The following is a 23,149-nucleotide window of genomic DNA, read 5'->3' as shown; positions in this document are numbered from 1 at the left end:
GGCACTGAAAAATCCACTGGTTCGTGGTGCAGGTTTACCTAATGAGTTGGCCAGTCCCATCTCTTCAACTCGTTCCCACGCGGCGCTCTGGGGGTGCACAACGGGGTGGGCTTGGTGGTCCGCCAGGATTTCCCTCCTTGTTAATGGCTTCCTGTGTGCCAAATACACAACAAGTACACTCAACACGCAGAGATTGATTCATCGGAGCATGTTTATTAAAAGGAAGTTGTATGGTGCGCCCTCCAGGGGGTGCACGAGTAAGCAGGACTTCGGTTTCGGTTTATAGGCTATAATAGGTGCTGCTTAGATGTATTTTTAGGGTGTGGGTGGGACTGGGAGAGAGGGGGTGCGCCTACATGCAAAAAATGCAAATATAACAGAAACATGTAAAAGTTTGATTGAAAGATTACAAACACAAGAAGTAGTGGAAATCATTATTGAAAATGTTATGGTGGTCTGCTATAGCGGTTTGGGTTTTGCGTGGGAAGACTGGGGGTACGCTAACCTCTGTCAAAATATTGAAGGGGGTGCACGCCTTTAAAGGCTTTGAGAGATGCAGGTGAGGCCGCAGGTGATTCTTCAGAGCTCGTTTATTTAGGGTGGGTGTCATGAGCAACGGTAACAACTTACAAACGGCGGTGCACCCCAAAGGCTAATGCAAATTTTAGAAATGTGATAGTGGTCTCGTATAATGATTTTGTTTTGGCATTTTTGTGAGAGGGGGAGTGGTGCGCCACCTCTGTTGGAATGTTGAAGGAGGTGCACGTGGTGAAAAGTTTGTGAAGGGGGGGTGCGCAGTTTAAAAAGTTGCTCTAAAGTACAGTAAGCAAGTAATAGAACACATGTTGAGGGGAGTTATTAGCTTTACAGGCCCTGGACTTACAAACAGATCTGAATTTAAAGACAAGGGGGTGCGCCCCACCGGTCACTTCACTTCTGTTGCTCAAACCAAACACCTGGTTTGGCTTAGTCCACCCCATAAACTGCTCTCTAAAGAAAGCGGGGGCCACGCTCGCCCAGTGTTGGTTGGCTAACGTTTCAGGGCAAAACAAAGGGCTCGAGGGCAAGGGGGTGCGTGGTGGGGGGCGGGGTTGTTTACGGCATGTTTCTTGCATGGGAACTTGACGGATGACCACTTGACCATCTGGAAAAGTCATTCCTGATTGGCCCGCGGCTGAGGGAGAAACGAAGAAAAGCGGGGGCGGGCAGGCACAGAGATCAATCAAGGCAGTAAATCCCTCTTGTGGCGCACCTAGGGTCGGTCCCCCTTCGAAAAAGAAAAAAATAACTAGAAAAACTATATAGTGAGAAAGTCTTGAAGAGTCCAGCTCATTGCGAGTCTTTTTTTGTGCCATTCAAGAATAGATACAACGAGGAGAGGGAATGAGTAAAGAGGATGTGAAGATGATTAGTCGAGGGGACAAATGGCTAGAAGGGTTTGGGGACGGGTAGGGTAGAAGGCTGGCAGGTATAGGGGAAGGGTATAAGGTACAGATGAGGGGGAAGATTGTGGCTTGATGGGGTTGGGTACACATAGACGGAACTGGTGATGGGTCGAGTCGATGGGTGACGGGTAGGCTAGAAGGGTGGCGGTAGAGAGGATGGTTAAACGGTAGTGGGGACGGACGATGAATTGAAGGTACAGGTGGTGGCTAGATAAGGTTGGGGACCGGTAGAGTGGATGGGTGATCTGTAGAGATGACTAAAGAGGATGTGAGAGGCTGACAGGTGGCGACTAGAGGGAACAGGTGCGCGGAAAAGTCCAGCTCATTGCGAGTCTTTTTGTGCCGGTCAAAAAGCTCCAATTTCCATCCCCCAAGGTCTGTAAGGTTTGCCCACAGTGGGAACCGTCGAGGCTGGAGGACTGAGGGCGGCGGCCGCGGCGGGGGAGATGAGCGGGAAGGCTCCGAAGGGGAAGGGGAACGCCGAGAGGAGATGCTTCGTCGCCGGGTGCAGGACGGTGCCGGCGACGGGGGGCCCGCGCAGACTGGGAGGCAACTGTTCCGAGTGAGGGGTGGCGGTCCCGCTTCGCCTCCCGGTGGGGTGAGTCTCGGCGGACGGGGATGACGAAGCAGAAGAGGACGACGAGCGGGGGCTGCTGCTACCGCTGCGGGGCAAGCGGGCCGTGAGCAGCGGGTGGGGCAGGTGGGCGGCCGGCGAGGCGAAGGCGGACCCCCACGCCGCCAGGTGGCCCAGACCCGAGTGGGCCTCGCGCTGGCTGGCGTAGTTGTTCAGGTGCGACACCAGCCGGATCCTCAGGGGGTCGGCGTTGTCCAAACCCTCCATGACGCTCAGGTAGCGCGCTGTCTCCGCCAGGCACTCCCGGAAACCCAGACCGCGGTAATCCATTGCCAAGGCGTGGGCGTCGAAAAAGCCTGAATGGGGAGGGGCTTCAATTAATCTACACATGCAACGAATAGGGGGGAGCGTAAAAAAAAACAACAACTCCACATTCAAAACATGCTCGCACGCCATTTTGGTATTTGACTACAAACACTACAAGTACCCGCCCTAAACGGGAATGGTAGCCAATTAACCGGTCCTGCCTTAACGGGTCTGGCAACGTATAGTTGGGGGCACTTCAACTAAATCCCACATTCAAAACAAGCTTACCCAGAAAACTTTTGGTGGGTGACAACAATGTGACAAGATTGTCAGACCCATTTGGGCAGGGCAGGTAGACAGAGCCTCTACCTATCCCGTATAAAATGGTAAAGGGAACTCTACATTCAAACTTTTACCCAGAAACCGACACCCTTCTGGTGGGTGTCTACTAATCAACAACAACCCGTTTAGGCGGGAATAGTAGCCACATAACGTCGTGTGACATGTAAACGGGACGCATCAATTAAACCTCACATTCAAACAAGCGTGCCCAGAAACTAGTAAATCTACATTTACAATACTTTGACTAGAAAGCTGCGGTCTTTAGATGGGCGACAATTCAAAAAGGCTGTCAAACCCATTTAGTCGGGTTGGATAGCACTACTACATATACTGCCTAAATGGGCTGAGAGATTGCTTCAATTAAACTCTTAATTAATCTCTGTAAACTCCCATTAGGTGGATGTGCTGCCTAAACGGGTTGGGAGCTGTCTGGACACTTTAATTACACACAAAGTAAACCATCCAAGAAATCAAAAACATTTTGACAAGCATCTACAACTTGACAAGATTATCACGCCCATTTATGCACCACCATTTTGTTTTGTTTTTAATATTTAATACACGATCAAAGGTAATGTTTACCCTTGCCACCTGCGGCGTGAAGCATCTTCAGGTGGTCCACGGTCATCTGTAAAATCTCCGCTTTCTCCAATTTGGCCGAGCCCTGAAGTGCGCATGCGCATAAATAAATCACTTTGATGCTAATGATTTAAAGGTGTACACACACAAACACAAACGCACCTGCTTCTCGAAGGCGCTCGGCACGAGCCTGCGAAGTTCACTCAGGCTGTTGTTGATTCTGTCACGACGACGTTTCTCGATGATCTAAAATCACGACAGCGAAATACGCCATTTGAGTTAACGTCCCAACTAGTTTTGGGTTTATTTATTTAAAAACAACAAAAGTGGACTCACTCCCCGCCGCCTTTTCCTCGCTTGCACTTGAACGGAAGTGCTTGGAGACGCCGAGCTAAGAGGAGAGCGAATATTCCTGAATAAAAATCACAACAATTAAGACTTTATTATTTTTGAGTTGACAATAACAACCACAAAACTCAAGACGTTAAGTTTTCAAGTCAAAAAAAAAAGACGTTATGTAGGCAATAAAGTTCCGTCCACAACGCACCCGCTTTCGTCGCCGCTGTCCTTCTCCACCTCGATGGCTTCGTCCAGCTCGCTGTCCGACGAGCTGAACTCGTGACTCCTCTTCATCGTGTCCTCGGTGTTCGTCGTCGCAGTCGTAATCCTCCGCCAGCGTGACCGTGTCAGTCTGTTGCGTGTGGCTGCCTCGGCGTTCCCACGGTGTCATTTGAAGGCTCGGAGCGAGAGGGCGGGGCCCTCTCCGGAGGCGGCCAATCAGGGAGCGACCTCACGCTTTGATTGACGGGCCCCCTTCCCCGTGTGCGTGCGTGCGGGTCCCGGCGGCCGAGACGGTGGTTGGCCGGCTGTCAGCACGCGCTCGGCCGTGGGAAAGTTCCCCCCCGGCCGGCGCCGATAACCAATCAGAGGCCGGCGGCCGTCTCCTCCGGCGCTACGGTGAATGGTCGACGGGGCGACGGGCGGTCTGCGAGCCAGCGTGTGAACGTGTAATGCAATACACACACGCGCGCGCACACGCACACGCCATGCAGCCAGCAAGCGGAGACGAGGGGGGAGGAAGCCTCCCCTCCCGCTACCTCCTCCTTAATGCAATGCAATGACGTCTTGTTGTTTGACAGCCCCATTGCAGTGTTTGTACACAAGAGGGGTCTCGTTTTACCACATGGGAGGGGGGTCCCCTTCAGTTTACGCAATAATCTTAAAATCCACACAGGTCACTTCATTAGGTGCAACCTCGAGGTGGTGGCAGTTCTATTCTATGGAAACAACTAATTCTGTAATCTGTAAAATCTAAGCCTTTTTTAACTATTTTGTCAGCTTTGGAGAATTTTCAAACTATTCAGAGGACCCCTGAAAAAGACCCTAAAATGGTTGTTTTCAAATCAAAACGGATGACTTCCTATATCTTTTTAGGCATGACTTCTTGAGCCTTTTTTGTGGGTCTATTAATGGTAGTCATGTCTACCAAATTTCACATTGGTACGCAACACTGCCGCCGGGGGCAAAATTTTCAAACAATTCAAATGACTCCAGAAAATGGCCAAAATGACCCTAAAACCGTCTTTTTATACTAATATGGCCTCCTTCCTGTTTCTTTTTCAACTACCCTTCTTGAGGCTTTTTTTGTGGCTCTACTCATGGTAGACGTGCCTACCAAATTTCAAATTACTAAAAAAGAAAACTGGCTTTGGGGGCTGAATTTTCAAACAACTCCAAGGATCACGAAAATGGCTAAAATGACCCTAAAATGGTTGTTTCAAATCGAAATGGAAGACCTACTATGTCTTCTCAAGTATGCCTTCTTAAGACTTTTTTGTGGATCTACTCAAGATAGACATGTTCACCAAATTTTACATTGCCAAGTCAAACTGACATAGGGGGCAGAATTTTTCAACAATTCAAAGGACTCCCGGAAATGGCCCAGATGACCCTAAAATGGTTTTCTTCAAACCACGATGGCCACCTTCCTGTGTCTTTTCCAACATTGTTTCTTGAGACTTTTTTTGTGGGTCTACCCATGTCTACCAAATTTCACATCGCTATGTAAAACCGGCTTCGGGGGCTAAATTTTTTAAAACAATCAATGGGGGGTTGTTCAACGTGTGAAAAACATGAACTTGTCAAAAGCTCATTGCTTGTGCGACGTGATGCAACCTGAATCCTTTGTCACAATAAACACAGGTGTGCATCCACATGTGTGTGTATGCGAGAGGGATGGGGGGTGTAATGGTGGAGGTGGGGGGCTGTGAAGTTGCGTTGAGCTCATTTGTTGTATTTCAAGTTGAACCAGAGTTCCCACGCTGTTATTTTCTGCCCCTCCACTCTTTGTTCTGGCGTCTCATCACATGTTGTGATTAGTCGGGCCGCCCTTTCGGGGGCCGCCCTTTGAAGGTGAGGGACACCCCACACCCCCAACCACCTCCCCAGCCTCTGTCTGCAAATCAGGCCACCAATCCGAATTACACTCCAAACAATGGTGGTTTCGCTGACGCTTGGGTGTCTGGATCTAATCTTGGCTGTCTTTTATTTTGTGCGCTTCAAGGCTACGCGTGACACATGAAGGACTTTTATTTTGAAAGGCTGTTTGTGTGGTCATTTGGAAAGAGATAATTCGTGTCTCAGCGTTCTCTCGTTATGTTGCACGTTTAACGGAAAAGCGTTGCAGCTGTCCATTTTCAACAAAACAAGCTTGCGCAATTGCAACAAACTATTATGACTGAAAAACATACTGGCTTTCAATCTTGAGGTGACATAATGTTGCATGGCTCCGGCAGAGTTTAACGCGTGTCAGAATTCAAGATAGTTAATAGATTTGTTGTCGATTTCTTTTCAACACCAATTTGGTTGATTGTGCATAAAAATAACAGATGGGAACAGACCAACAGCATAACATTGGTGAAAAAATGGGAAATTGACCAAATTTGGACGTACGAGGGTTCCAACAGGCAACGGCGATTATATATGTTGTTTTTGAATGCATCGCTACTCTGAAAATTTAGAGTAACATCAATGCTAATTTTTGTTAGCATGGCATTTCACATTGCATGTATGTTAACAGTTAAATGTCCCTAAAATGGTCAAAACCAACCAAAATGGCGGACTTTCCGTGTGGTTTTGGGCTTGGCTTCTTGAGACTTTTTTGTGGGTCTGCTCAAGATAGACACGTGCACCAAATTTCACATTTCCAAGTCAAACTGACTTAGGGGGCTGAATTTTCAAAACAGTTCAAAGGACCAACATAATCCTAAAATGGTCAAAACCAACCAAAATGGCGGACTTTCCGTGTAGTTTTGGGCATGGCTTCTTGAGACTTTTTTGTGGGTCTACTCAAGATAGACATGTTCACCAAATTTCACATTGCCAAGTCAAACTGACTTAGGGGGCTGAATTTTCAAAACAATTCAAAGGACCACTAAAATTGCCAATATAATCCTAAAATGGTCAAAACCAACCAAAATGGCGGACTTTCCGTGTGGTTTTGGGCATGGCTTCTTGAGACTTTTTTGTGGGTCTACTCAAGATAGACATGTTCACCAAATTTCACATTGCCAAGTCAAACTGACTTAGGGGGCTGAATTTTCAAAACAATTCAAAGGACCACTAAAATTGCCAATATAATCCTAAAATGGTCAAAAACAACCAAGATGGCGGACTTTCCGTGTGGTTTTGGGCATGGCTTCTTGAGACTTTTTTTGTGGGTCTACTCAAGATAGACACGTGCACCAAATTTCACATTGCCAAGTCAAACTGACTTAGGGGGCTGAATTTTCAAAACAGTTCAAAGGACCACTAAAATGGCCAACATAATCCTAAAATGGTCAAAGACAACCAAGATGGCGGACTTTCCGTGTGGTTTTGGGCATGGCTTCTTGAGACTTTTTTGTGGGGCTACTCATGATAGATGTGTCTACCAAATTTCACATTGCCTCATAAAATCAACTTGGGGGGCTGAATTTTCAAAGAAAATGGAGGAAGACTGACAATGGCCAAATGACCTTAAAATGGCTGCTTCAAATCAAAATGGTGGACTTTCTGTTTCTTGAGACTTTTTTTTTTGTGGGTCTACTCATGATAGACATGTTTACCAAATTTCACGTTGCTCTGTGAAACTGGGAGCAGAACTGTCAAACAATTTGATAAAAGTAGCAGTTGGACGGTTAAGAATTAACGTAATATCAATGCTAATTTCCATTAGCTTATCTATTGCTATTCAAATGATATGATTTTGATGGACATTTTAGTGTTTAAATATGCAATACTGTATTGAATTTTCTTTTGTTTGACTAATTAGTTTTGCAATTAATGCACGGTCACTGCCTTTACTCTTCCATGTCGTCTCGCAGTTTGTTTGTTTTGCTTGGGACTTCCTACCAAGAAGTGACAAAAGGTTTTGACTCCGAGACCCGACGCCGACCGACGCCGATGACAGACGTTCAGGAAGTCGCCCTAACCTTAAAACGGCAAATGCTAATTGTACCGTCTGAGTGGCGACACAGGAAGTTTCACGTCTGACGCTTGCTTTGTGTAAGCGCTTTATGTGGCGACAGACCCTTTCACGCAACTCACCGCTCTTATTAGCATGTAGCTTCTCTGTAGACCATGAACGCTGATACGACTTTTTGTGCAAATTTTCTGGAAACTTTTTTGGTAAGTGAACAACTGACTCACAGCTTCCTTTATCTGCCATTTTTTTCTCTTTTGAGTGGTTAGCAACCGGCTAGTTAGCTAGCTAGCAAAACCAGATGTGTCTCATCACCCTACAATAACGCAGTGAAGCAACAAGTGGCTAGCTAATGCTAAGTCGCTAATGCTAAGGTGGCGGCAGCGGGCAGATGTTCATTGGCCGCAAACAATGCGTGGAGGCGGCTTATTGTTTGGTAAAGTCGCCGAACCTTGCTCACCCCTGACGGCCAGAGGAAGTGGCGGCTAATTCTGCTCGAGGCGTGTGCGATACACACACACACACCATTGTGTGCGTGTGTTACTAGGATTGTCCTTTGTATAGTTGGGTGCTTGGGGGGGGTCGGACACGATGTCATTGTTCACCCTTGCCGGTTCCCCTGTTAGCGTTGTTAGCGGGTGGCCTAACATTAAAACGCACATAAATGCGCGCGCACACACTCGTGTTAGTATTGAGGAAGTGTTCAAGTTGACCTGTTGACATCTCTCATTAGTTGATACAAAAATGAGCTTTTGGGTAAACCGCTACAATCTTTGTATGTATGTAGATTAGGGCACGTTATTGTTTTAAATATTTATTTGATTAGTATTATTTTATTGATTATATTCATGGGGATTTTATTTTTAAAGGATGCTTATAATGTTTGATTTAAACATAAAGTAATATAGTAAAAGTAGTGGGAAAATGTATCACTTAGTTAATGTAATAATTTAAACTTTAAAGTATGGATGAATGAATACAAAAAAATTATCACGAAATATATTAAACATTGGTATTAAGCACTTTTTAAAAAAAATATTAAACAATATAAAAATATTAACATGATTAATTTTTATAAAATGATAAATTGATTAATTAAAAAAAATCTGATATTTCTTAATATATTCATTAAAAAAATATTGAATGCAAAAAAGAGTAGTAATTTTTCCTACTTTTGCTACTTAACAAAAAATAATAATAATAAAAAAACAGAATGATTGTACAAAAGTATATATTTTTTTACTTTTGCATCTTAAAAAAAAAAATTCTATGTATATTGATTTGATAAAATTAATAAAAAATGCATCAGTTTTACGGTTTATAAATATTGCGCTGCTAAATTTTTTTATCAATAAATAATAAAAAGTTCTTCTTTACAACCAAATCACAATATTCATTCATTTATAGACTTACAAAAAACATTATAGATGATAAAATAAATAAATAAAGTGATTTTGACTAACTAGCCCATTGGTGGCCTTTTAGCACTACTTCAAAAATGAAAACAAGACAAGACAAAACAAAAAAAAAAAGTCTTGTGCGTGTTCTTTTTGGCAGCTGTGGAAGTGCGTCAAGTTTCAAACGTCACATCTGCGATTTGACTTGAAGTGACAGGAAGCTCATCGCGTCCTCTGATGTCTCGTCAAATAAGTCGGCCTCCCGTCTGGTGCATTCGATAGGGGGTTGAGGGGGGGGGGGTGTTAATAACGAGGGTGTCTACACGTAGCTACACCGAAAGTGGCCAGTTAGAACAAAGGTCACAGTTTCACTTTCAAACCACCCCACTCGATTTTTCAATTAGGAATTAAATTAAAAAATTAAAAAATAAAAAACTCTTCGGTTTTTCATCCTGAAGTTGCAACTTGCGGACACATGCGCGTTGGCGTCTAATCCGCCACCTTGAGCCGCTAATTCCATAACCAGCATCAACTGCGACCAACAGCTTTTAGCGTTTGACACTTGACACGCGGTGGATACAGCTACGAGGGAGGGCGGCAGGAAAAGAAGAAGGAGAAAAAGAAAAAAAAATCCCACCCTGCGGCAACGATGGCGGGGCGCGAAGAGGGGGGGTTGTGGGGGGGGACGGCGATCCTTCTGACCTCGCTAATGACGGCGGGTCAGGAGTCAGCTGCTGACGGGAACGTCTGCGAAGCGCGTGACCGGCGCCTGGGAACCAAATCATCGCACCGTGAGCCCGGCAAATTCAGACCTACTGTGTGTGTGTGTGTGTGTGTGTGTTGTGTCCCGTCTCATGGCCTATCTAGAACATCATAAGGTTCGACTTTAGCTTCTAGCTAATCCCACAATAATAAAAAAAAAACATTGTTTCTTTGTAGGACTTGTCATATTCGTATGTGATCAAGTCTCAGATAGACAGCGGGTGCTGCTGGATTGGTTAGCAACAGCGTAATAGCAGGATTCGATTGTATTGCGATACGATTCGTTCCAATTGGATCATTAATACGATTGACTCCAATTACAACGCCATTCACTTGGATTCACTTGAGTTAGGATACCATCTGATGACACGATTGCAGTTACGATGGAATGCGATTTGATTTAAAGCAAGATATGATAACATTTTTGGGCACCTGTTACGATACCATCCACTCGATATAACTCGATTCGCATTAAAACATGTATTTTTTACACAATTTTTTTACATACATGTTGCAAAAGCTCATAATGTGACACTGATCTATCAGGAAAAACAACACATTACTCTTTCTGTATAATTACATTGTAATAACCCTGTAATTACACCAGGATGAACATTTTGTACTTTTTTTTTTTCCTACTGAACTGTGGTGAGGCCACATTGTGTGGTATAGCACATACAGTCCCCTAAAGTATTTTATGGCTCTGCCATAAGCAATAAAATAAGGAATATTTGACGTGTGATGTTTCTTCGCATGCTGTCCGGCGACATTCAAGATTCTTCCAAGTAGATTTCAAGGAGGAGGGCGCCGACCTCGTGAGGACCCATCGTGCCTTTTTTTTCTTTTCTTCTTCTACGACCCCGCCTTCGCCCTCGTTCCCGTTCCTCTCCAGAGGCTTTGCACGGACATTTCCCAACAATCCCGACTATTAGCGGAGGCTTGTGATGTCTGATCCCGCCTCGCCATGCCCCCCCCCCCTCCCCCCGGCCCATGGGGGCCTGATGTGGAAAAGGCGGGTAAGAAAGAAAAAAAAAGAGACAAAAATCCCGTCTGATTCTGATTTGTGTGCGACGACGAGCGACGCGTCGACCCGCGTTTGGCTCGTCTTGAAACGACATGTGCTCCACAGATGGACAAACAATCACGCACACACTCGCACATTTGCCCACAATAAAGGTGGGGTGTCAAGAGGTTGTGTCCCCTCACTTCGAAAGACAAGAACACACACGCTCGCGCGCACACTCAACATAAAGTGAAAGATGTCACGCACACGCACGACAGCGAGACGCCCGGATTTGTCTCCGCTAACGGAAAGACAACAACGCTCACAGACACAATAAAATGTGTGCCTACAAGTACAGAAAGACAAGAATACACACACTCATGAGAATATTGGGGGAGGTGGGATGCTGCATGTGCGTGTGTGTGCGCGTTTGTAGTGGCGGCTGGCGGCCATCGACACAGCTGTCTGTTACACACACACACAAACACACACACACTAGTAGGAGTACAGTGTGCGTTTGTGAGAGATCCCCCCCCACGACTGTTTCCCATGGAAGGAAAACAAAGACTAACACACACACACATACGCACGCACGCACATCAGCTGACCACGCAACACTGCACACACACGAAGCCAGGCTAACGTGTTTGTGCCTCAAAATGCTGCTAAAGATAAAATCCCCAGGAAAGTGACTCCCGATATGAATCAATTTACTCTGATTACGATGCAATTCGAGTCCAAAGTGACTCCCAAAGTGACTCCCGATTTGAATCGATTTAATCTGATCACGACTCGATGCAATATGATTTGTTTGAGTCTAAAGTGACTCCTGATACGAATCGATTTACTCTGATAACGATGCAATATGATTCAATTGAGTCCAAAGCGACTCCCGATTTAAATCAATTTACTCTGATCACGACTCGATGCAATATGATTCAATTGAGTCTAAAGTGACTCCCGATACAAATCGATATACTCTGATCACGATGCAATATGATTCAGTTGAGTCCAAAGCGACTCCCGATACGAATCGATTTACTCTGATAACAATGCAATATGATTCAATTGAGTCCAAAACGACTCCCGATTTGAATCGATTTACTCTGATCACGACTCGATGCAATATGATTCATTTGAGTCTAAAGTGACTCCCGATACGAATCGATTTACTCTGATCACGATGCAATATGATTCAGTCGAGTCCAAAGTGGCTCCTGATACGAATCGGTTTACTCCGATCACGATGCAATATGATTCAATTGACTCCTGATGCAATATGACGCACTTGAATTAGGATGAAATACGATTTACTAGGATCCAACACACATCTCACAACAGTTTGAATCATTTGCAGTAAGAAACCACTCACTTGAATTAGGATATTTTTTTTCGATTCCGATTTTGAGTACTCCAACTGCGAACTTCCAAGTTTTTAACAAGGCAAAAAAAACACAAGGCGCAATCTGTCCCGGTCTTACTGGAAACGTTTGCTTATTTTTCGTCGGCTATGACGTTATTAGCCGACATGTGTGAGCCTTCCCGCCTTTCATGTTTGCGATGTTTGTGATCCCACATGCGAATGACAAAAAATCACGTGACGGCCGTACGAGAAACGCTTTGACGTGATTCGGCCGCCGACCGCACATACTTGCTTTGTTGGCGCGGAGATGCGCGAGGCTCGCCGCGCGCGCTTGCGGTTATCGATGCGTGCTTGTGATCAGGAGCGCCGCTTGCGCAACACGCACGCACGCCACTGTGCTCTGTGCGTGCGCGCGCGCGGGTGTGTGAGAACGAGTGTGGGAGCGAGAGGCGGCCCAGACACAAGGAGATAATCAGTCAGCTCCAAATGAAAGGCAACGTCCGCCCACAAGGAAAGACGGCAAGCATCTTCACGCTTTGACAATTTCAAACGGCAACAAAAATGTCAATTGGATCGTGCTTTCATTACGTGTTGAGCAATTCTAGTGGGCGGGGTTTCAGGTTTGTGGGCTCTTATCTTATATATGCCTCCAATGTTTTGTGAATTTTGGTGTAACGTGCAGCCAGGTTTTTTTTTTTTTTTAAATATATACAGTATATAAATTATTTTGCCACGGCAACAGGAAATTATCTTTTGCAGCAATTGCTTATGCTGCTTCTTTTTATCATAAATGATAAATAATTTGGATGTACATACTTTAATATTGACATCGCTATGTGTAAGGAAATGGGAAATTATCATTTTGTGAAAAACAAGAATTCAGACATACATGCATTGACAATGACATCATTCTGCGTACATTTTAGTAGGAAAATATCATATTGGGAGGCGAGTCTCCTTTTGGGCAATATTAATGCAGCAATTATTTTATTTATTTATGTGTATCACAAAAATGTTAAATGTTAATAAAATATTGCTAATGTTAGCATTAGCAGGGGAAATGTAATTGATTTGCAAAACTTGGGGCACTTGAGTAAAAAATTTATAAATTAGCAGGTCAATGTTCTTTTGTAAAATGTCAATAAAACATTGCTAATTTTAGCATTAGCAAAGAAAAAATATTTAATTGACTTGGAAAACTTGAGGGACTCTTAAGTAAAAAAAAAAAGGCAAGTCAATATTAATGCAGCAATTATTTTATTTATTTATGTTTATCACAAAAATGTTAAATGTAAAATGTTAATAAAATATTGCTAATGTTAGCATTAGCAGGGAAAATTTAATTGATTTGCAAAACTTGGGGCACTTAAGTAAAAAAAAAAATTGGCAAGTCAATGTTGTTCTTTTGTAAATTGTCAATAAAATATTGCTAATGTTAGCATTAGCAGGGACAATTTTTAATTGATTTGAAAAACCTGGGGCACTCTTAAGTCAAGGACGCCACTATTGGCAACATTAGCATTAGCTCACCCGACACTTCCTGTCACAGCACTTGTCATTGTGCCCCCCCCCCCCCCCTCTCGGCCCCTCAACCAACTTTTTGGAACCTCGCCGAAGGTCGAGGAGTGGCACAGATGTGCCTTCTTGTTGGCACCTCGACGGGTTACAGTCAGGGTGACTCGGGGCTTGTTCTTGGGATCTGGAGAGAGGTTGGATTGGGAGCGGGGGTGGGAATGGGGGGGTGCGCGGCGGGGCCCCCGAAGCCCGGATGAGAGCTTCCTTTGTGGGGCACAAAGCATTGCCTGTGCTGGGAAAGACCGCCGACGACAACGATGGGAACTTCCAGACGCCGTAGTGCAGCTAGCGTGCTAACCGCTAACGGAGTCCGCCTGAAGCTTTTTTTTCCCCCACACACTCAGAAGTTCATCTTAAATGTTATTGAAGCAACAAAATATGATCGGTTTACAATAAGTGGTCAAGTTTAGTTTTGTTTATCACGGTACGGTTTGAAGCAAATGTTTTTCATTTGTATTACATTATTGATTTCACACTACGCACGGTTCGGTTTGTGATGCTAACAATAGTTTGACATCTGAATCCAATTTTGATGACTTCATGGTATTAAACAAATCAATTTTTTGGTGTAGAAAGGATGACAAATTCCAACATATGTACATAATCTAATTATTAAGCTAAATTATTTACGTTAACCAGCCCTGTTAAACTGAATTTTTGACGTCAATATCCGTCAATGGCAGTGAATGAGTTAACTTTGACCTCACATTTTAATAATGTAGTTTCAATATTAGTTTACATTTAAAAACAATATGTATTAGTTGTGTGCAATATTTAAAAATGTAACATTTCTTACCTAGCGTTGCATTCCGGCTGAGTGAAATAAAAAAGCAGGCGAGCTGAGCCATTGAAGCCAAAAGTCAAGAATGCAAATTTGGATATGACATCATCTAAAGGTGCTTTTCTATTGGTTGCTGCTAATAGATGACGTCACTTCTGTGTGACACACTTTCAAACGTCCTTATTATGGTTAATATAGAAATAAATATACATTTAAAATCAACCCCAAAGGTTCATGTATTACAGTAATTACCAAAGATGAACACAAAGGACGTTTTCGCTCTAATTATAGTTTTTGTAAACAAAAAACGTAGTTTCCGTTTTGTAAAAGCATTTTCGTTTTTATTTTATTTTGTAAAAAAAAAAAAAAAAGATTTTTTGAATTTTAGTCTTAGTTATTTTGTTAGTTTTCGTTAACTAAAATATAAAAATGGTTGTCAATTTTTTTTTTTATGTTGCTAAGCCCCGCCTTCTTATACAGCGTCAAGATACGGTGATGAGAATAGTAAAGCACGGCGTCTATTTTGGAGGCTTTGGGAACGGTCGGGAGGGGGGTGGAGCCCCTTTGGGTCTTTTTGTTTTTGACGACTAGCGTGACATCGTGCGTCCATTTGTGTATTTTTTGTGCGTCTGTTCCCGCCAAGCGGCGCGGTGGAAATCCCCGCCACTGCCCGCCGCCGCCGCTGAGAAGGACGTGCTGCAGTCTCACAGCTATTTCTGGGATGTTGAGAAAAGTGGCGGCCCCGAGAGGGACGCGGGTGCCCTGGGAGAGGTCCACCATGGGGGAAATGAGACGGGCGGCGGGGACCGGATTTTGCTTTGATTTCTCCCTGCTTACGTTTTTGTGTCATTACGAACACGAAATTCAAAGTAGCAAGTCAAGTATGACTTTAAAAAGAAGAAGTTCACAAGCAACTTGGTATTTAGTCGAAGTTTGGCATGCTAAAAGTTGCATTTATTAAGTGTTTAGACGGGTGCGAGCCGGGTTCATAATGGTTTGTATTCATAGTGGTATAAATCACCCAAAAATAAATTAATAATAATAATAAAAAGTCAACCTCTGCTTCATTGAAATTCACTTTAAAGCATGCCGCAAGACCCCTTGAAGAAACAAACGAGGCTGGTACGAACTTGAGTTGTTTTTGTTTTGTTTTTATCTGCAAGAAAAGCAGGAAGCGTTTGAATTTTCAATGCCAACGCTTCAAACACACACAAGGTTATTGTGTCACGCTCGCGCACGCACACACCAGAATCCCCCCTGGTGGCGTGCCAGTGCCATTGTGGACAACACAGCACAACACAACACACTGGACAGGCAGTGTGTGTGTGTGTGTGTGTGCGCACGGCAAATGTGCCTGTAACCTTTGACCTGTGACAGCATGGGAAAGTAGGTGTGTTCAGCTGTCAGGAGCGCACACACATACACGCACAAAGAGAATAATTTGGCAGCAATTAACACACACGCTACAGTTAGAATGATGTCATGATGTTGTCAAGCATGTGATGGCTTGCGCACCCCCATAATACTTGCTCTGCGCACCTCTACAGAATAGAACATTTTATGGTCTTCTACTGCCATATTTTGACAATATTTTTTGATTTTAATCTGTGCACCACTCAAGTATCATATTTACTGGTGTGCGCACCTCCATATTGGTTGGTTGGCGCACCTCTAATTGATCGTATTTAGTCATCTGCCACCATGTTAAGACCACATTTAAACAAAATCTGTTCTCCTCTAATGGACGTGGTTTTACGCACCTCCATATTTACACCCTACTTTTTTGGGGGGTGAGGGGGTGCACCCTTACACTGCATTTGACATGTTTAAGGTGCTGGAAATCTCTAATAAACATTACTTACTGATCTGCACACCTCCATATTTGGTTGGCGCACCACTTATTTGTCATATTTAGCGGTATGCCACTTACATGTGTAGACCACATTTTTTAAATCTATGCACCTGTAATGTACTACATTTACTGCTTTTACACACCTCTATATATAAATGCTACTTAATGATCTGCGCACCACTACACACACACCACTTATTTAACTTTGGTCTGCACACCTCCAAATTATGCTTAATATTGTGCATATATGCTGTATTATGGCATGTTTAATGGCATCTGCAACTGTAAAAATATTTCCTTGTGTGCGCACCTCCATATGGCTAGTGCACCGCTAATTTACCATATTTTGTGATCTGCCACCTTGTTTAGACCACATGAAAAAAAAAAAATCTGTTCACTTCTAATGCTCCGTATTTACTTGTTTTGCGCACCTCCATATTTAGACCCTACCTAATGGTCTGCGCACCTCCACATTAACATACTTAATGTTGTGCATATATGGCATGTTTAATAGCCTCTCCACCTGTAATGTACCATATTAATGGGTCTGCGCACCCCCGTCTTCGGCACATGTACAGACAGTAAGGTCTACAGGGACACACACACACACACACACCCGTGGTGGTGCGGGGGACTTTTGAAGACATATTTCTCACAGTCCCCCGCCAGCGCAGGAATGCGAAGCATCCCATTGGCCTCCTGGGCCGCGCTCCCACGTCACGCGCCGGGCGGCGGCCCCGCATTCCCACCGGGCTGTGGTCACGCGGCGCCCGCCTCGCGCTAAAGCGGCACCGGAGTGGACCGCGCGTTTGCCTTTGAAGCGGCACAAAAGGACGTCGACCGGAAATCAGAGCGTCCAATCTATTTGATGTTTAGTGTAATCGCCGCTAATGGATAGCAAGTCGCTAATTAGCCGGCGGGCCTCGGGCTGTGTGATAAAAACAGGGAGGGGTGGGCGTGATAAGATAACTGCACCGAGGAGAAGGATTTTCAAACTGTGGTACGCGCACCCCCTGGGGGGTACGCAACATGCTATAGGATATTAAAAAGTTACGTCAGACGATATAATAGAGCATTGTCAATGATTTTTTTAGGGTGTGTGCACAAGTTGGATGTCAACTGTATGGTGCGCCCTGCATGTGGTGCGCATTTTTTTAAAAATAAACAAAGGTCTGGTATAACACAGCTTTGTTTGGACTTTCTTGATGATGCAGGTTATGAATGGGTTGCACTTTGCAAGGGGTGCGCGAGATTTTTTTTTAACATAAGTCTGCTGGGAAAAAAAGCTTTGTTTATACTTTTTTTTAGGGTGAGTGCGGGATAGGTGGGGGCGTATCAACTGTGTAGTGCTCCCTGCAGGAGGTGCGCAAGATTTTTTAAAACTTAAAGGTTTGCCGGTTCAGCCCTTCGCTTGGATTTTTTTTCTTTGGTTGCATGCAGTGGGTGAATAGGGTTGAGCTTTGCAAGGGGGTGCACGTGGAAAAAAATGTAACAAAAATCTAGTGTAAAAAAAAAAGAAAAAAGTTACTATTATTTATTTTAGACCTTTTTTAGGATGTGTGTGGGGCAGGGGATAGCCTAAAATTTCATCTAAAAAAAGGGTGGTGCGCCTTACAAGGGTACACAAGATAAACTAAATAAATACATTTTATCTAACATTTCAAAAATGCTGAGTGTGTAGAATGCAAAAAAAAAAAAGAAAAGAAAAAATGTCTGATGTAAGACTTGTTTGAAAGGCAAAAGAGGATGTCTGAATTTCCTCAAATTTCTTTTGATTTAGTCATCTTTTTTTTAGGGAGCGTTTGAGGTCAAAGGGCATGCACCAAATCTGTTAGGATGTTAGAAGTGAGTACTTGGCTGGGAAAAGTGTGGTTTGACCTCCAGGGGGTGCGTGTCACATGAAAAATGCAATTTTGGTTATTGTTTATTTTTTATAATTTTTATTTTTGAGGGGAAGTGGAGGTGGCAGAGGGTGGCATGCCAAAGTGATTGCCAGTTAATTGAAATTGTCTTGACGCACCAACAACAATCGACGACTGTAAAAACAAGGTTTGACAGAGTACAGAGGCGGCGCACCCATATCCCAACCACTATTTTTTTTTTTAAACATTATGCAATCAGTTTAAAGCTATACACCCTTTCCATATGCTCAGCTGTTGAACAGCGCACCACTTTTTTTTTTACCACTTTCTAAGTTGGTGCACCCTCTTCACCCCGGTAGCACCCTAAAAAAAGACACACAGAAAACCACTGGGATAACAGACCACCATCACCTGCAGGAGTGCGCACCAACGTTTTTAACCGGCGCACCCCCACTCAACTCCCGACTTGTAGCTGAACTACGACCCACATTGGAAAAGTTTTGTTTGTCCTCTGAAGGCCACGAAAAAGATTTCCCAGTGTTTGCCTCACGCCAGCTGGCCTCGCAGCCGCTGATAAACACGCCCACACATTTGCATACGCAGACACTTGATAGCCGAGGTGCGCCCACGCACCCCTGCGTGCTCAAACGCAGGTACGCACACACGTGTGTCTAAGTGCTCCCGTTTTCCCACCAAGCAAGAGATGTTGGCAAAGTCGGAACTTGTCCGGAATTGATTCTGCCAAACACACACACACACACACACACACACACACACATAGCGTAGCATGACGCCATGTTTGTATGGTCTATATACGGTGTGTGTGTGTGTGTGTTTGTGTGTGGTTGCTGCTGCCGTCCAGCTCCTGGCGTTGACACGGTAAACTGATCCTAAGGGGTCTGCGACGGGAAATGTCACACACACTCACTCATGCACACACACACTGGAGAGGGAGCGTCACTCACACGGAGATTGTGTTACAGCTGAGCTGTGGGAACCGCCACCTTCTCCCGACACACACACACGCACGCACGCACACACGTGTTGTCACTTGTGGACACGACACCTCCGTGGGGACGCGCACACAACATGTGTACACCATCATTCTCACACACACGCAAAAAAAATAAATATTCAAACATATCCTTAAACAAAAACAAACAAACTCGTGTGCACAAATATGGACAATAACACACTGAAAACACCGCATAACAACAGCTTCCACAGCAAACACACCAACAAAAACACACAGGCACAAAAAAAATACCACACACATGTTCACAAAAAACAACCGCACGCATACACAAACACAACAATAACACATGCAACAATCACATGTGCATGTGTAAAAGAACATGCGCAGCAAACACACGGACAAATAAGCAAACAGACACAAAAACACACATTCATATCACACACCCACTCAAAACCAGGCCATGACCATCCACGCCTATCATCTACAAATGTGACATTTTACGCCCACATGTGACTTTCGAGGTCAAATTAGAAAAGCAGCGGTTGTTCATGTTTTGAGAACTTTCAACTACATTTACAATTACAAAACACAGGGGGAAAAAAAAAAAGTTGTATCCCAACATCGTCTGAGTGAAAATGTATGTGCATGTGCTGCCACCTGCTGGTAAATAAGATGAATACGTTGTAGCAAAGTAGCCAGCAGGTGGCAGCACTCTGGTATCGTGACAAATGTGCATGCTAAAAACGTGCTAGAATCACAGATATTAGGTCAATATTAAGTTTTATATGTGTGTATATATATATATATATATATATATATATATATAAATTACACATATATATATATATATATATATAAATTATACAAAATTTTCATTCCGCTAGCTTAATACCAACAATAAAAAACACCATGGACTGGCTATTGAAACTAGCATTCATGTTTCGCTAATGATAACCACTTGGAAGTGCAGACAAAAAAAAAAAAAGGACAATATAACGCTACTCACAAGCATGTTCTTTATCTTTACAAAAAAAAAGGAATTAAATGTAAGATTTAAATACTAGCGGATTTTGTTGTGTACTGCAAAATTGGATGAATGCTAACTTGTGAAGCATTTCAGCAGAGGTTCTAACGATAAAGCAGATACAAAAAACAAAACCCCAAAAATTTGAGCAATATCAAAGTTTATTCTTAAAATGTAGTATAGAGAGGAACAGTAGTACAATTTATGTATTTTTTTCTTCTTTTTTTTTTTTTTTTTTAAACAGAGAAGACAAACAAAGCAGAAGAATGTTAAGTTCCATCTTTGAAAAGTTCTGGTAAAAACGTAAAAAGAGTAACCTGAATTTTGCTTTTTTGTGTTCGGAGGGCACCGAGTTTTGCATCGCTGTCAGAGAGCAAATAAGTTGAAAAATAAAACTTTTTTTTTTTTTTTTTAATCTTAAAAGCGTAAAAAAATACAGCCGGGAAGTGAGGATGGATGGTGGACGCATTTATGTGGGGAAGCAAAAATCTGTAGTGTGGTGTGATTTTTTTTTTCTTCTTTTTGCTTATTGTTGTCCATACAAGAAATACAGCATTAAAAAACGACAACAAAAATCAGTAGGATGGCGCGAATCATAAAAAAAAAAAAAGACAGGAAGTGATGGACAAGCAGCACACAGCAAAGAAAGGAGTTAAATAATAGATTTTTTTTTCATATATATATATATATATATATATATTCATATCTCATAGACTCTCCACGTATACATATATATATATATATATATTATATATATATGTATACAATTATATATTTGTTATGATAGGCCCTAGCCACAGTGATTTTCTGAAAGTGACACAAGGAGGAAGATGAGGTGTCCCGTACAAACTGCATATGAACACACATACTGTATCTGTATATATTTATATTTGTGTTTCTATACGACCGCCCCACACAGGAAAAAAACAAAAACAAAAAAACGTGCTGAAGAAATGGGAGGGAACAATCAGAAAAGGGGAGGTGTCAAGTGAATGGTCGCACTAACATGTCGCCCGGCTCCTCCCGTACATTAACAAGAATTAACAACAATAACAATAATAATAAATTTGGTTGGACAAAATAGAAATTAACAGTCTTGATTGCATTTTTGGAGTCAATATATATATATATTAAATAACAAAAAAAGAAAGCAGTTCAAAAAGAAAAGAAGAAAAAGTTCCATTCAGACCCGCATTTTTGGGGGAAACAAACGGGTCAAAAAAATATATCACAAAAAGTAAGTGCATGTCTATGATGGCGCCATAGAGCTTCACTCGTTTTTGTCTTGTGGAAACAAAGAAGTGTTTTTTTTCCCGTTTATTTTATTTTTTTCAGACTACCTGGCAGACCAAATTAAATGGAAAATAAACAACAACCCCCAAGCAACAAACAAAAAAAAACACTTTGGACGTCCCGTCACTATCAAGTGATTCCAAATATAAACTACGTTTATAACTCGGTACCAAATATTAGCAGAAAGTCGTCCGCTTTAAGTCGTCTTAACGCATATTTCATACGGAAAAGTACTGTTGGTAGTTAGACGGAAAAAAACAAGCAAAAAATACGCACAGGTGTTAAAACCCAAACGGCAAAGATTACCTGATAGTCCACAGAAGCCCCTTTTACACCGCACCGGCATTTCTCCGCCTCTTTCTACCATGACCCGGCAATTTTTGGATCAGAGTCGTAACAGAAGCAGAAATATTTGACACGGCATCAAAATATCCGATTACAGGACGGCGCGACGCTGCGTCAAATTTCGCTCGCTTCAGCGTAAAAGGTCGATCGGTGTCTCCTGTTGCGGCAGCGATGCCGACTTTGCAGTGCAGGATTTAATGTCGTCAGAAGTAAAGCTTTTTATGATGTCAACATCAGAAGAATTAAAGCCGCACTCTAGGTCCAATATTCCGCTAAGTCGGTGTGACGTTTCATAGCCGACAACAGCGGGCAAGGCAAAGGCAGATGTGGGAACTCTGCGTGAAAAGAGGCTAATGTCGGAGGTGAAGCTTTTTATGTTGACTGACATCATAACAATTAAAGCCAGACCAGGTCCAGTAATCCACAATGCTGACATGGTAGGGTGTGAAGTTCAACACCCAACATCTCCGACTCTATTTTCGCAAGACTCCATAAAAAAGGCTGATGTTGTTGGTAGTAAAGGTATTGCTGGTGGGAAACCGTAAGAATTAAAGCCCCACTGTAGGTCCAATTTTACACGATGCCGGGATAGGGATGTTAAGTTTAACACCGAACTTTGCCTGCCCTATTTTTGCGAGACAGTATGATAAGGTTTTGACGCTACAGAAATTAGAAGATTTAAAGCCACATTGTAGGTCCAGTATTCTGCGACAAAGCCGCTTTTGTCGAAAGGGCTAAAAGTATGCCCCGTGTTTTTGAGGTTGCTGTGTGAAAGAGGCTAGTGTTGATAGAGGTAAAGTTTTGGATAATAAGAATTAAAGCATATTGTACGTCCAGTAGTCCACAATGACGGCACAGGGCTGCTAAGTTTAATACTCAAATCGGACTATTTTTATTTCTTGCAAGATCAATGCATAAGCGAGAGCGCAAGGTTTTGAAGAGTGAAATCAGAAAAATTAAAGCCATGCTGTAGGTCCTGTATTCTGCGACAAAGCCGCCCGTGTGTAAGGGTACACAAGGTCAAGCGTCAACATCCGACATTCACTCCCCCAACCCCTACCATTCCCGTTTTTGCAAAGTCTCTGCGTAAAAGAGGCTAGTGTTGTTGGAGGTAAAGGTTTTGGTTACGACAGAAATGATAACAATTAAAGCCATGCTGTAGGTCCAGTATTGTGAAATGCGAAAAGTGTATTCTGTGATGCCACTGC

General features: G+C 43.1%; 1 protein-coding gene across 1 annotated transcript; it reads right to left on the bottom strand.

The window, feature by feature from the left end:
- Positions 1–193: 193 nt before the first annotated feature.
- On the bottom strand, positions 194–4,395 carry hey1 (hes-related family bHLH transcription factor with YRPW motif 1). The gene is made up of 5 exons (XM_077547885.1): positions 3,794–4,395; positions 3,583–3,658; positions 3,409–3,492; positions 3,250–3,331; positions 194–2,375 (listed from the first exon to the last, which is right to left on the bottom strand). The coding sequence occupies exons 1-5, from the start codon at positions 3,877–3,879 to the stop codon at positions 1,792–1,794; spliced, it is 912 nt and encodes a 303-aa protein (XP_077404011.1). The 5' UTR covers positions 3,880–4,395; the 3' UTR covers positions 194–1,791.
- Positions 4,396–23,149: the final 18,754 nt, after the last annotated feature.

Source organism: Vanacampus margaritifer, chromosome 17 (assembly GCF_051991255.1).
Source record: "Vanacampus margaritifer isolate UIUO_Vmar chromosome 17, RoL_Vmar_1.0, whole genome shotgun sequence".
Taxonomy (NCBI): domain Eukaryota; kingdom Metazoa; phylum Chordata; class Actinopteri; order Syngnathiformes; family Syngnathidae; genus Vanacampus; species Vanacampus margaritifer.
Note: the sequence above shows the minus strand (reverse complement) of the source record. Positions and strands in the feature narration are given on the sequence as shown.